The following is a 15,615-nucleotide window of genomic DNA, read 5'->3' on the forward strand; positions in this document are numbered from 1 at the left end:
TACACACGCCATATTATCTTTCCTGTCCACAGAGATTTCGAGAAATCAGCAGAGTACAAGTAGCCCCTGGAATAAAGGCGTCACTCAAGGAACAAAGAAGTAGAAGGAGGTCTCCAATTAAAAGGATGAAAATCTTTCATTTTTATTTCGGTATACTTGGATGGACAAGTGTATATACAAATACAGATCGCATGAGTTGGTTTGGTGTGTGGGTTTTTATTTTTTCTCTTCTCTTTTTTTTTTACATTTTCTTTTACGTTTATATAATGTCAGCATTTCAAAACAGCACTCGGTGAGTGAGTGCAAAGGAACTGCAAAGCAGGGCAGCACGAGCACAGGACCACACGGAGCTGGACGTCACACCCAGACGCACACACAATGAGTGGCTTCAATGAGGTGTCACGGGGAAGCATGGAAAGCGGATTTTGACTCATGGGTAACCTCCAACATGCCAGCATCTATTAAACTGTACAGACAATGGGGGTAAGCCCATTGTAGGGAGATTTGTCTCACATCCGAGCAGCTCTGGGGCAAATGCCTGGGAAAAACCCAGTGATGCCAAACCAGAGACAGACCTGCCCATTAACAGTTGTGAGGGAAAAGAAAACAGGGGAGCAAGGCAAGAGACGAAAAAATAAATAAATGTAAGAAGTTAAGGAGGAGGGGTGTACACATATGGGGGTGTTGGTGGAGGTGGTTTTCAGAAGGGAAATTTGTGATTGCAGCTCTGAGAGCAATGAATGGAGGCGTTTGAACGATTTTCTAACATTCTGGGGACTCGGATGAAATGGCTGCTGCTAAGGCACCGGAGAGAAACGGAGCCCCTGAAAATCCACAGGGACTGTGAGCTTCTTCGCCTCACAATAACAAAGAGAAGGAAAGCGCGCCCTATTCCACCTCCAACGTGAAGGGTTTTGCAAACTTCCCCGGCAGGAATGCACAGGATACTGACAAAACTCTTCCTGGGAAAAAGACGGAACCGTCGTTGAAAACCACCACCAACAAAGATCCTAAACCAAGGTCCAGAACTGCCACCAAGCTCATGAACCCTTTCAAACCTCCACACTCAGGTGGGGTGGGAACCCCAGAGGACTCCAACATTAGACCTGGAAAACACCAAGGACAAACGAGTGAGCAGAGAAGTCTTGTTGTCCCAGGTCCTGAGGTGGGGTGGGGGCTGGGAGGTGGGGTGTCAAGATTGGGTGAGTGCATGTGAGTTCTGCACCAACATTGTCCCAGCCCTTTGTGTCAAGCCTCAGCCACGCATACACTGGAAGTTTCAAAGCCTCAATGCACATTTTGTATCCTGAAAGACTATTATTCTCACTTACAAAGACATAAGAATCAAATTAATGCTTTATTATCAAACACTATATACAACAGAGGTTGCTAATAATACAGAATTTAAAGAACGCAGGTGGTTTTTTTTTTCTTTTAATGTTTCACTTTTCTTTCCTCTGCCACCCAAGAAAGTACAGTACAAAACAATAGTCTAAGCTAACACGAACTGTTACCTGGTCTAGTAAAGGATACACGGTACCCACTAAACAGACAGAATCTTATTTCCCTGCTTCTCCTTGCAAAGCCCTTGGCAACCAGGGCAAAGGTCGCTGGGGTCACTGAACTGGAGCTGAGGCAGCCAAGCCAGCCCTTCCAATTGTTCAATGGTTTTTTGAAAGTAAAAGCTGCTACAAAATTGATTTGCGTTGACACAAAAAGGCCACCAGCTCGTTTGTGTTTTGTATTCCTTGGTGGACTTTTGGGGAACAAGATGAAAACTGTCTGCTACCCATATTCTTCCTCAACACCCCCGGCAGACATCACCTACAATTACGGCACTAATTGGGAGAGAAGCACGCGGTCTACTGGTGTGGGCTAGTCTTGCTATTTTTTATTTATTTTAACTTAATTTGTAGTGGCACAGTGGTGAAAGGAGCCTAACTTGACTGTGAAAAATGAAAGACAACGGCAGAGAGGGTCATGAGTAAGTATTTCATCATTTGTTAGAGACAAGTGCTAGAAAATCCACAGAAGTCACCGATTCTAAAATGAAATTAGTACTGCTAAATGTAGTCGGAGCTAACTGGAATCAGTACGGGATCGTTTGATTTCCTGGTGGCTATAAAACATGCAGTTATTATTTGGGTTCTGACTATTGATCCATTTTAGAAGGTACCTTTCCCCCGTCCCTCCTCGACCTGACCTTGCTGGACCAACCAGCCTGTAGCTATTAAGAAGAAGTATTACTGGATATTACTGAGAGAACTGAGCATATAAATCATAACAATCAAAAAAAAAATAACCTAATGCTGTGAACTTTCATTTCAGTGAAATGGAGGCTACTTCCTGTACTAAGGTTCTGCCACTTCAGAAAAGTTCCTGGTGTTGGGGGCGGGGGGCGGGGGAGCCAGGGATGATTATATCTTCAAGGCTAGCAACTCTACTCGCTGGCAACTCTACTCGCATGATTCCAGATACACATAACCCTGCAGTGACAGCCACACGATAGCATCAGGTAAGGTCAGATAACCCTGCAACAAAATCTGTACAACTCCCCAGGGTACGGGACATCCGCAGCTGCCTTTCATTGCTTGTTTGGTCATTCAGCACTGCTCACAGTTAGCAAACTCACTCCTGTCCATACTATATCTGTCCATCACGTGACCCCTCTATTTATTTTTTTACATATGCATAAAAAACACAGATATAAAAATCGTTATTTTGCTGGAATTCTTCCAAATGTTCACGTCTCAGAGCATTGCATTTACTCTCCATTTTGTTCCCAAAGGCAAGGTTTCCCTGCTGACACTTCGTGCTAGAGTGAAACGTGGCTAGATCTTTGTCCTGTCTAGGCTTCAGTGTTCCAACTCATGGCTGCCCACCCTCAGCAACCCCCAAGACTTTGCATTTCCTTGTCATGGACCAGAAAGTCCCGTGCTGACCTCGCTGAGCTTCCTTGCAGAGGCCGTCCTGCGTTGCTTCTCCTTCTGCCTCAACCCCACATTGAAACGAGAGCCCCACCCCCACCCCATAGTTCTAAATGTATCAAGGGATACCACTTTTTTCTCACAAGTTTAAATAGGACAAGCATATATACTCACTCTCAGCATAAAGTATATCTAAATAATGTATTTTCTATTCTAGTGGATTTTTAAAAAAATATTTTGTTAAAGTCTTTGGGACTCCATCTTGTTTATCTCCCCACAGATAAACACACGTTTCCCCCTATGCTTCAGGCTGTGTCAGAAAGGGAAAGAATATAAAAATCAACGCTTGAATGTTTTTTATTCCAAACTTTGGAATTTTTATTCCAAATTTCCCTTCAGCCCTCCCAAGTCGTGATGACGACTCTCTTGGTGGCGTAGTGGGGGTGTGTGTCTGAGCCCCAGGAGTTGTGGCAGGAAGAGCCAAATGTGGGTTCTGGGGTGGGAGTCGGGGGAAAGGCCACGGCACTCTGGTGCTCCAGCAAAGCCAAATCACTGCTCCTCTGGCCACTGACATCCTCTCCTTGGTATGTACGGTCCCCCAGAGAAGTAGCCAGAGCTATGCCAATTCTGCACTCGTCAACCCTGGCTTGTCAGCCTTGGGGAAGGTCACTTTATTCATAAAAATGCCTCTTTGAGTTTCTAAAAAAGAAACAAAAAAGGTTGTAGCACCATGGTGATCTGTATTCAAAGGAGAAAAACAAAAAAAAATCTGGGGTGCACTACCCAGTCACCAAAAACATTAGAGGCACTCACACATACACACACCCCCACCAAACCCGGGTTTCTTCCTTTCCACACTTGTTCTGTGCGCTCTGTGCTAGCATCCTGGCACCCAGCTTGCCTCGAGAGAGGAAGAAAGGGCCGCTCTGTGGGGCACGGGCTCTGCTGTCAGGAATGCTTTAAGACAGTCATATTAGAAAAACCAGTGTCTCAACCTCTCAGACGCCTGTTCGTTTACCCGCTCCTAGAGGAAATGGTGTAACATTCTGTCTATTCTTAATACCTCCCTGCTGGACTTGACATGGGGATGTGATGCCCTGTGCGATCCTCTTACAGTCCTGAACGAGCGGGCATAAATATTGCATGGAGAGCAAAACCCTCCTGGGCTTCGCGTCACTGGCTGCATCTGCCACTATTGTTCCTGGTCCACGGCCCGCGGACACCTTGCATGCCACCGAGCTCAGAGGAGCAGCAAGCCCAGGAGCGGACGGCCACTGGTGTCACTATGACAATTTGGCATTTTCATCTGGAGTCCATTTAATTTGGAAGGGGTGAGAGAAGTCACAGGGAAGGGCTTGGGGTAGGGGGTAAGGGAGGCAGCAACAAGGTGAGCCTCCCGCACCTGCGCCAGCCCCAAGTTGTTGCTTAGAATTCGGGCTGAAAGAAAGAAATCAAACAAATAAAAAATCTGACATCCACCAAAAAAAAAAAAAAGAAAAAAAATAACAACAAGTCCCTTCTTAGGATGAGCAGTTATGTGGATCTCTGGTGTTCCAAGACCCTGGTGTTTTCTGTGACAGGTGACAGGAGGCGGCTGTGCTATAATGTCAAAAGCAGCGCCAGGAGGAACAGTAGGATTGCCAAAAGGCGGCTGGGTATTCTTGGTGTCTGTGCCGCATTCTCGCCGCGGGACGGCTCGGCTGACTCATGGACAGTGTCATCTGTTCAAATAGAAAGTACACATTCCAGTGAGATTTCACATCCTCGATATGGCTCCCGCAGCAGCCTGCTGTTCACAGCCCTCGCCAATCTTGCAAACTAGGGTAATGAACCCTGTGCCACCATTGACTTTCATGTCTGCATAATCACTCATTATTTACAGCAAACAAAAGAGAAGCAGAGCAAATTGGACTTTCTCAGCAACATGAATGCTTTCTGTAAAGCACAGGGGAAAGGGGTACAGTGCAGGGGACCTTTCACATGGCCGCTCCTGGGGTCTGGCTAGCACCCAGACACACTTTACCTCAACTTGCAGCATCTCGAAAGTTCTTGTGAAACCCAAGGTGCCACTAGAGAAGCAAGTGCTACTAGGTTTGGGTAAGAAACGTGTCCTGGCCGGGGGAGGAGCAGCGAGTGGGGTGGAAAAAAGTAGTTATGTTGGCGTATCAGTGGTTAACCAGAAAGGCTACCCATTTTCCTTTTTTCTTAGTGGTTTCACGGGATTAGTGTTGAATGCCTGGTGGTTCAATGCCTACATGCATTTTTTAAATATGAAAAATTAAAGTCCAAACAATAACATTCTAAATAAACTATACATAATGCCCAGTAAGCCTCAATAAACCGGTGCCCAGTGGCTTGCCTACAATTACGAATCAATTATGGTGTGATTTCCATTATAAGCCCTGTATCTCCAGGATTAAATTACTTGAACTTGCCTATTTTTATTTTTATCAGGCTGAAGCTTGCCCATAAATTATCAGCGTGGATGCAAATTTCCCTCTAAATAAAATGGATTAAGTGAGTTAAGCCTCTCTTATTTAGCTATAAAGGGTTCTAGGAGGCTGCCTCTGACTTTGGATAGCCCTTCTTGATCTGTGTGATTAACAGGCTTAACTCTGAAACGGAACTTTGTGGCAATTAGTACCCAAAGATAGACAGGAGGCTCGCTTGCCAGCCACGCCATGCGCTATGGCTGCTCATCTTCTCCCACCTGGCCTAGATGGAGCTTTTAGACTCAGGGTTTTTTGGGGCCAGCAGTGAGGTTCTAAGGAGATTTTAGTTCAGCATTAGCAGAACTTCCAGTGGGAGGTCATAAATTGCCATCCTGGACCCACTCAGTGGTCAAAGCAGAGAGAACTGTTATTTTAAACTCAGCATTGATACCACACTACACGTCACCATAAAGATGTGTCTCTTTCCTGGGGAGGGTTGCCCTTGTTATTACAGTTTTTCCCCTATTATCCCAAAGCAGCACATTTCTTCCATGAAGGCATGAAGATCTAGGCTAGCTTTGGGGTGTAGGAGCACTGATATTATTCATTTACATAAGAAGAATTTTGAGTATCTCCAAGCCCCCATATAACATAGCAAATCATGCCCCAGAGGAACATTCTCCTTTCACAGTGAGGAAAACCCTCTTGTCCTGAGATGGCAGCTTTGCAGGCCCATAGGATGCCCTGCCTTGCAGACACTGCTGGTCTTTTTTCAGTAAATATTTATCCCTGACATGAGCTAAGGAAAATGCCCAGCCATTAGGCTAGTCCTCACACAGAGTGGCTGCAGCCCTGTGTCAAACGGAGCCCCTCTCCTGGACCTTCACAAACCAGCAGTAAGTGGCCATCCATTTAGAAGACTAGAGAGGATTTGAAAGCAACAATGGGAATGTCGATGGATGCTGAGGGAAAGCAAATACGTGGGGGTGATCCCCTTTCTTGTTTTCTTTTTGACCCTGCAAATGTAATAAATCTGTAGAAAATAGGAGATGACCTGGGTACTCCTGAAATTCAAAATCCAAATCACTTTCTTAGATCACAAGGATGTTGTCGGTCAGAACAATGGACTACTTCTGTTTCCATCATGAAAATACCATCGCCCAAGGGGTCCAGTGTTAGTTTTGAAATAAGCACCTATATCTAGACAACTGACATCACACCCATTACTAGGCTCCTCTCATCTTCTTTTTACTACCATATCATAAAATTCCTCATCCTTACCACGTTTAGAAGTGTCCTGCTAAGAGGCACCCAGGCAACGCTTGATACCCAGTGAGAGTTTGAAGCACTGTTCTTGTTCTAATCTGGGGTGGGTGGGTAGGTGGTTGGGGTGGTTAGCAAGCTTTATGTACTGTTCCAAGCCCGCTGAGCACCAGACAGTGAACGGGCCTCACAGGACAATGAGGGAAGCGCCTGCTTCTGAGTGATGCTGGACACTAACTGCCTTTCAGTTCTCCAGTCAGAGAGGATTCTCAGAATCAGCCTTTTTCTAAGCAACCCACCAGTAAACATCCTTGAGGAAAAGTACTATCTTTGATTAAAGGGGGAAATCTGTCCCATTATGGAATCTATGTCTTTCTCTTCCCTTACAACACGCTGTACCCACCCTTGGGCTTCTACAAAGCGTCCTTGTTTTAACATAGTGCTCAGAGTTAGGCAGTCCTCTGGTCACAGAGAAGGTAAAGGTTAAATCTGAGCATTTTAGAATTTAAGGAAGATTTCCGAAGCAATATCTGTCCCAATGGGAAATACATGGGAATGCATGAAAATTCTCTAAACACAAGACAATTTCTAAAGACTGACAATGATTCTGACTTGGAAGAAGAAAATGTTCTTCTGAAGCCCATTCAGATTCTGTCTCCTGGCTATGGGATTCTGCAACTAGAGGGTTTTAATGCTTAACTGCAAGATCACCAATAAAACTTTGGAGCAAATTCTGTGGAGTATGACTGCCCTGAGATCATCTACTATCCCTGATGATAGGAATCTGGCAGGCAGAGGGTACAGGCAAACGTAAAAGACAAATACATTCCAAAGACAGGTGAATTAGTACACATTGCTGAGAACATGCAGGGGAATCCTTGCAGGTCTGCTGGATTCCCACAGTGTGGGTCTACAGCCAGTGCTTGTAAAGGTGAAGATTCACTCAGCCATTTGACACATTGGCGCAGAGCCGCAAGTCTGAGTGAATTTTCAGAGGAATATGGTGCAGTACTCAACTTAACTATTGTGTTCATCCTCCTAGGCATAGTGGCTCAATGGTATTTTTCTTCTTTAGTGAAGGTGTTCAGTAGAAAGCCCTGCAATATAGTGAATCACCAAGGAACTTTCCCTGCCAAGACAACTAGACACTCCCTCAACATACATATACCCTGACTGCTACTATTGTACTGTGGAAACTTCTACCAGTTACATGTCAGTTTATAATAGACTTTAAATGCTCAGTAGCAAAAAAAACCTGTTTACTAAATGACTGTGAATATGTCCATGTAGGAATGTATCTTAATAGCCTGTATTTCTTTGCTACATGGATTCAAAGGTAATTACCCTAATGATAGAATTATCTTCAACATGACTCTTCATTGCTGGAGAAAAATGTGCTTCCTGTGTATTTCTAAACAACCTCCTGCTTTTTTGATAGGAGATGAAATTTACACAGAAAGATGATTATTGGGGAAGTATGGCTAACTTGTACATCAATATGTGTCAGGGGTAAGTTATGTTATAACATGCTTAGCTCTTGAAGACATTCTATGTAAAACTTGTTCAATCCAAGAGGGTAAATTTCTTTTTATGAACAGCTATATGTCAATTAATTCTAAGAGAATTCCACTTTCAGAGTTAACATTGGGTTGGGTGCAATATGACTTAATATTCCATCTGTTGGGTCTTTAGTGTGGACTTGCTAGTGATTGGAAAAGTGAGGATTTTGTGGTTCTTAAAAGAAATTCAGGAGCCCAAGCAGTGAGTATTTGTCTTGCCCATGGCCAACCTGTATTTGATCTCTAGCATCGCAGATGGTCCGTTTAGCACCACCAGGAGTGATTCCTGAGTGCAGCACCAGAAGTAATCACCAAGCATCGCTGGGTATGACCCCCAAAGTAAGCAAGTAATGAAAAAAAAAAGAGATTCAGGTCCTCTGATGGCTCAAATCGTCCAGCTTCTGAGGTGTCTGGTACCTTGAAAACCCACAATATTGCTTCCTGATTTCTACAACACAATTGAAATGTCTCCATCAGCGCACATTCCTTCTAACTTTCTAGAGTGATTAACAGATTTCTGGAGAGCCACTAAGGCTTTATTCACACCCTCTCATGTGCGTCCGGGTAAGATGTCATCTTAAGAAAACAGGAATGCTTTCTGTGAGGTTTAATGAAAAAGCCACTGCAGGTCCCGAGGTACTGCCTTTCCTCAGTTGAGTTTACCTAAGGCGCATTGACTCTGTGGGCTCAGGAGCAAAACTCAAAGGAAAAAGTAGGCTGCAAGGTTTTAATTTCCAAAACCCTATGGAAAGGGAAGTCCTACTGCTGGGAGATGGAGGGAAGCATCTCTTCCCTCTGTTTCCATAAGAGGGTCAATAACTTCCTGTGCTGAGGAAATGCTTCTCATTCTTTGGGCTGATGAGTGGCTGTGGAAGTCAGGGATGGAGATTAGGGAAGACGGCATACAAGGGCATGAGGAAAGTGAGTGGCCAGAGGTACAGAATCACACACCTCAGTGAGCAATGAACACAGCATCCCAGATGTGTTCAATAGTTAGATTAGTTTTCTAAACAAATGTATAGCTTACTGTAGTATCAGTTCTTCAGTGAGTGCTTTTGTGAGTTTCCTTTACTTCATAGTGATGGGAAAGGCTGGGTGCATGAAGAGCAAATATATGTTTTCTTCATACTAATTTGCCTCAGTAATCAAGGTTCACATTTATCTCAATAGACAATGGATCCATTTGTGGTAGCAGCAGATACACAAATTTGTGATATGCAGAGCCAATAGGATTATACTTTTCCAGACCAACTACTATAGACAGCAACCACACAAATAATAACTGAACTAAACTGAAGGAGGTTCTTTCAATCAGTTCATTGATGCATGTAAATTTCTAAGGAAAAGTATGCTTGATTAGTTGCTAATCTGTGTAAGAGCCTTACTTTTATCCAGAGATCTGGACATGAAGAATTTTTGTAAGCATATACAATAGAAACTTTTTTCTCCTACATGAAAACAAATCCATTAATATGTACAGTGATTCACCAGCATGCTCTGAGGATATGGGAAAAAGCTGAGAGAGTTTAGCATTCGGATGGGGTTTCTGTATCAGGATATTGCATTATATCAAACCCATGTCCAAAAAAAGAAAAGTCATTTTATCTAACATGCATTCCACAGAGAAACTGTAGGAATGAGGTAGAAGATAAGTAATATTAGCATTGCTAGCAATGAACCAAAGCAGGGCAACTATACCATGCAAACATGCAAAGAGGAAGAAAGGAAAAAAAGGTCTGAAGCACCAGAGAGATGCATTTGTTAAAAGAGATTCTCTAAGCATACTAACCTGCTGGTTCTAATGAATTTTCTACTTTGTCGTTAACATCGAAAACACGATCATGAACACCTATAGTTTTCATACAGCTATCTATAACAAAAATAGAGATAACAGAGCCAAATATGTTAGTGAAGACACCCTTAAACTCCCGTTTCTTTCTTTTGTTCTTTCTCTCTATTTTTTTCCTTGTATTTAGGTAGAGATTGTTTTACAATCAATGGCATGTATCCAAATGCCAATGTTGTTCCCACTTGCTGTGCGCAGACAACAGTCTCAGAAACAACAAGTTAGCAACTGCTGTGGACTTCCAATAAAAGCATCGTGGAGAATGATGAGGGGGAAAATATAATGAAAACTCAAACATGAATGCTGATATACAAAACAGATACCACACAGGATTTAACAGTGATATAAAAAAAAAGTTTTACCGCCGTGAACCAGACCACATAGAGCATGCGCCATGAAGCCACCCTCTGAAACTCATTCTCCAGTACTTACTTGTGGGTCTCACAAAGACTCTGAGCTTTAGACAGGACCTTCTTCCATTATCTGGGATTGCAGACGCTGTGGATGAGACAAACAGAGAAAGAGCAGGAGAGAAGGGAGAAAACAAGAAAAGAACCCATTACTCTTCATTTTCAAAGGCGAGCAGTCGACAGCAAATTTTCTCCCGACCAACAGAAGCAGAGTTGAACTTTCTCCAGAAGTTAAAATAAACAATTCTTTTCAGAGGTGGTACAAACTAGTCTGGAATGGTCTATTTTGCCATCTCCTTTTATATTTCAGTTCAAGAAAGAAATGACCATGAAGGAATGCTGGCAAGCGTTAGACAAATACTTGAGATTTCTCCTTAAAATGCTCTTCCATTTAACTTGAGCTGTTATCAATTTTCTCTAAAATAAGAAGATAATTCTGGAGTCTCCAGCTTTCATAGAGCTACTTTTTCTCTGCTTCAGGAAAGGGGAAAGACCAGGGTCCATGGTGGAAGTGCTTGTAGAAACCAGTGACAGATCCAAGAACAACTCACACATGACCCATTTTTACTGGGAAAAGCCAAGCTCTGTCTGTCCTCTAAGCCTGCCTGTTAGTGCTTTGCAGGTAATTCAATTAGAGGCCTTACTCAGAACTTGGCTCCACATTCTATATGACTAAACTAAGCCCAGCAACTCCCAGCCCGCTATTATAAATACAATATGCTATTGAGAAAGGACGATGCGGTGATGGTACATTTATTTTCAAAAATTTGCCACAGACAAGGATGGAATTAATAAAGGGGCCTACTGAAACATGACAACATGTTTCAAGTTATAAATCATTTGAGGAAGAAACTTTCTTCTCCACTTCAAGATAATAAGACTGTAAACTTCCCCTGCAGTTGAAAGATTATCTTCCCTCCGTCTACACAGCATCTTGTCAAAGGGATTTCCAAGGGCGGTAAAATCCTTAACCACCGCATATGTTTACTAATGCATTCGAGAAATGACAAAAATTACAGAAATGAGTGTTGCATACTTTCCTCCCCCTGTGTGTGCTTCAAGTGGTTTCTTTGTTCCGAAAACTCAGATGACATCAATCACAACACACAGAGCTTCCAAGAGTCTGGTTATTCCCTCAGTGGTGGGGAGGGCTGGCGCCTGCCTTGCCTTCACTCTCTTCCATATTTTTATCTTTCTTATTCCTCCTGGGAAGCCCAGAGCAGGAAAAGGACTGGTTTTGCAGGTGAGTGCGTTCCTGGGGCAAACACCACACTGGTTTTACACAAATCTCCCAAGGCACCCCGTAAACAGGAGGAGATTGGAGAAATTCAACCACCGAAAGGTCACCAACTGGTGTCACTACTCAACACCTGTTGGAAACTTTTAATTTTTAAGACAACAGTATACAGAAAAGATTTTTCGGCCATCTCCACGTCCTGTTTTCTCTGACAAGTGGTTAAGAAGTGCTAACAGCTGGCTTTGCTGTAGGCTTTCATTAAATCAAAGTTAGAAAAACTCCCTCTACTGACATTTACAGTAACTAGTGTGTTATTTAGGGCACAATATTTGCACTCTGTGGCTTGATCCAGGAAATGGTGTCCTTCCTGTGGACCCCAACTGCAAATGTGCATGTCACAAATACACTCCATGTAGATGACTCCGATTCATTAGAAAAACCCTGGGTGCTGGGCTACTTCATGTCTTATTCATGAGAGGTGGTGTGACAAGTAACCCAGGGATATGATGCTGCTGCTCATGGAGTTTTGAGCTGAGATGAAGGAACTACAAGCCTGGTGAACAGGAACGCTACATGCAATGGGATTTTCTTGGTGCTACCGCAAGATATAACAGCTCAAGGGAGGATAAAATATTTAATTATTTTAGTGGGGGACTTCTTGAAGCAAGGTCAGATCTTTTGATTTATATGTAGAAGATATCATATAAATCCAGGGCAGAATAATCATTGTAGAGCACACTGAAATAATAAAATGGCAACAAATGATAAGCTAAAAAAAGCTAGAGAGTTTTCCCACCAGCTCTTAAAAGAACTTAAAGGAGCCTTAGCTACTCAATGAAATATATTCTTTGATTAATTAAGAATACAAGGTGTCACAGAGATAAGTTAAAGGGGTGAGTGCATGCTTTTCATGTAGAAAGAAGCCTGAATTCCATCCCAGACACCACATGATCCACTGTCATGACTGAAAACCATATAAATATATTTATTACTTTATTTTCTATATCTTATAAAATCAAATCCTTTCTTTACTACTAAACTCCCCCATTCCTTACTCATCTCCTCTGTATCCATCACCAGAAAAGCTGTATTGCTTAAAATACAGCTGATACCTCATGATGCTATTCGACTATTCCATTATAAAAGGTAAAGGTAAAGGCCCTCCCGTTGATCGTCGATTTGCTCGAGCGGGCCCAGTAACGTCTCCATTGGAGACTTTGTTGTTACTGTGTCTGGCATATCGAATACTCTCGGTAGCTTGCCGGGCTCTCCGAGAGGGGCGGAGGAATCGAACTCGGGTCGGCCATGTTGGCCGCGTGTAAGGCGAACGCCCTACCCGCTGTGCTATCGCTCCAGCCCTCGGGTAGGGCGTTTGCCTTACAAGCGGCCAACATGGCCGACCCGAGTTCGATTCCTCCGCCCCTCTCGGAGAGCCCGGCAAGCTACCGAGAGTATTCGATATGCCAGACACAGTAACAACAAAGTCTCCAATGGAGACGTTACTGGGCCCGCTCGAGCAAATTCCATTATAATCTATAGAAAAAACTATGACAGGAGAACATAATGTGAGTACTGGTCTCTGAAAACCATACAGTGTAGAACCACCAGCCTGAGCCCATAGAGTGAACTCTCTCTGCTGACGTTGCTGGTTGATCGCTCTCAGTGAGGCAACATGAGTTACAGTTCTTTTTCAGGCACACAACAGGCCTACATTATAACCACACCAGGGTCCGTGCCCCCCACCAGAGTCTCAGTGTCTCCAGGTTCCCTCCTTGGCCTCCTCTTAGCAATCTGAGTTCTAAACCATGTCTCAGGACCTGTTACCATCTTATACCCTTAGTCTGTTTCTTTATCCATGGAGTATATTTTTTTCCTCTCTCTCTCTTTTTTTTTTTGAGGCCACACCCTGCAGTCTCAGGGTTTACTCTTGGGTTTTATGCTCAGGGGTCACTCTGGTTATGCTGGGGAGGGAGCAAGGTCTGCTGTATGCAAGGCAAGTTTCTTAACACCTGTATTATCTCTCTGGCCCCATCATGGAGTAAACTCTTAGTTTATTGTCAACTGAGACTTTGAGTCTTGCTAGGTCAGTATAACACAATTTAGCATATTAGAAAACAAGTTTAAAATGAAATAACACAACACTTTTAATATATATCACCAAACTCAGTTTTTAATGCAAAGTTAAAAAAAAAGCGAGAGTGGCTTTACTGCATGTTCTGTTGCCAAGTTAGTTCATCTTAAGCGCCTCACAAGGCAACCTGCCTTTATTTAGTTTACAAATAAAGATTATTGTTAGTAATAGTTGAAGATATAAGGTGAAATTAAAGTGCTGTATTAGTCACACTGTTTTATGCCTCTTGGAGACTCCGGCAAGCTACCGGGCAGAGCCTGGCAAGCTCTCCGTGGCACACTCAATATGCCAATTTGTAACAGGTAACAGATCTCATTTCCCTGACCCTGAAAGAGCCTCCAATCGTTGGGAAAAGATGAGTAAGAATAGATAGCTAAAATCTCAGGGCTGGGAGGAATAGAGACGTCACTGGTGCCCACTCGAGTAATTTGCTGATCAACGGGATGACAGTGATACAGTGATATAGTGATTAGTCACAAGGAAACCCAAAGTAAAGGACTGAGCAGAACCAATGAAGAGAGGAAAGGGCCAGAGGGCTGAAGAGCAGGCAGCTTGCTAGCCTTGCTTTGATCCCAGCCACTTTCTTTGGCCTCCCAAGCACGTCAGGAGTGTCCCTAAGCACACAGCCAGGAGAATGCCCTGAGTACCATAGGGCTTTGTTTTGTGTGGCCCCCAAACAAAACATAAAGAGGGAAGCAATAGGTTTAAAAAAAATTAAAAAGAGGGAGAACGGATTCACAAAAACACTCCTAGATAAATTCATAAAGAAACTCCTCTCAAGGGCCAGAGGGATATACAGGGTTAAGGCATTGCCGTGCGCATGGTTGACTCTGGTTTGCTCCCCGCACCCCATATGTTCCCCAAACCACACTAGGAGTGATCCACTTGCACAGAGCCAGGAGTAAACCCTAAGCACAGCTGGGTGTGGCCCCAAACCAAAAACCTAAAAGGAGAGAGGAAAATCCTCTCAGCACCAATTACAAGCAAAATAACAGAGGATGGAAGTACATATGCAAACCCTTCAAATGTACTTGGCTTTTCTGAATTTTTGTCAAAAAATAGGTGTTTATCCACGATCTAGCACTATACTATGTAATGAATAGTCTATCTTAGTGAAAACAAAAACTATGATCTCTCATTCTAATCAGAATGATTAGAAATGCATAGTCGCTGTTTGGAAACTGAGAGAGCGCAAAATCACTGGCATGTCACATTCAGTGTCTTCCATCCTCACACTCGAAGGCTCCCACCACATGCCAGACTGGCCATTAGCTACTCTGTCTGCAGGGCTGTTATTGGACCCTCGTTCCTGCTCTGTGGCTGTGTGTCTATGCCAGCAGAAGACAGACCTGGGTGCTAGAGAGGAAGTCCTGGGGAGGATGTGCCTGAAAACTGGGCTTTGGAAGACATGCTGGCTAAGTGTAATGCAGGAAAGTGAGCTCAGTCTGGGGGTGCGAGGATGTCTCAGACCTACTTCTCACAGGGAATTTTATAAGACACCAAACAGGTTTTCAATAATAACCAGTACAAAGGGCTGAAATAATTTCATCACTGCATTCCCAAGTTGGAGTTCTACCAGCCTCCCAAAAGAGGTGTTAATCTGTTACAGGAAAAGGGGACTTAGACCCGAACTCTTCCCCTAAAGATGTCTGGATTTTCTAAAGTAATGTGTCAACTTAGATTAAGAAACCCAAACCAGGCTTCAGCATTTGAACCAGTGCTATGGTCCTAACTTGTACTTCTGTACTCAGTTGACTGCTGAAAATATTTATCTGGAATCGACAAGTTCTGAGTTGGAGAAAACATATAT

At 43.4% G+C, this 15,615-nt stretch overlaps 1 protein-coding gene across 2 annotated transcripts in view; it reads right to left on the minus strand.

Moving 5' to 3' along the window:
- Nucleotides 1-3,041: 3,041 nt before the first annotated feature.
- The window catches only part of EFNA5 (ephrin A5), a 297,997-nt gene continuing 285,423 nt past the window's right edge, over nucleotides 3,042-15,615 (minus strand). The window contains exons 3-5 of one of the 2 annotated variants that reach the window (XM_056139144.1): nucleotides 10,460-10,525; nucleotides 9,971-10,051; nucleotides 3,042-4,648 (exon numbers count right to left, since the gene is read on the minus strand). In XM_056139144.1, the coding sequence (XP_055995119.1) occupies nucleotides 4,527-4,648; nucleotides 9,971-10,051; nucleotides 10,460-10,525 (269 nt within the window). In that variant the 3' untranslated portion in view covers nucleotides 3,042-4,526. The remainder of the gene's footprint in view (nucleotides 4,649-9,970; nucleotides 10,052-10,459; nucleotides 10,526-15,615) is intronic. The other variant, XM_056139145.1, reaches the window with a different exon arrangement.

Source organism: Sorex fumeus, unplaced genomic scaffold (assembly GCF_029834395.1).
Source record: "Sorex fumeus unplaced genomic scaffold, SorFum_2.1 ptg000131l, whole genome shotgun sequence".
Taxonomy (NCBI): domain Eukaryota; kingdom Metazoa; phylum Chordata; class Mammalia; order Eulipotyphla; family Soricidae; genus Sorex; species Sorex fumeus.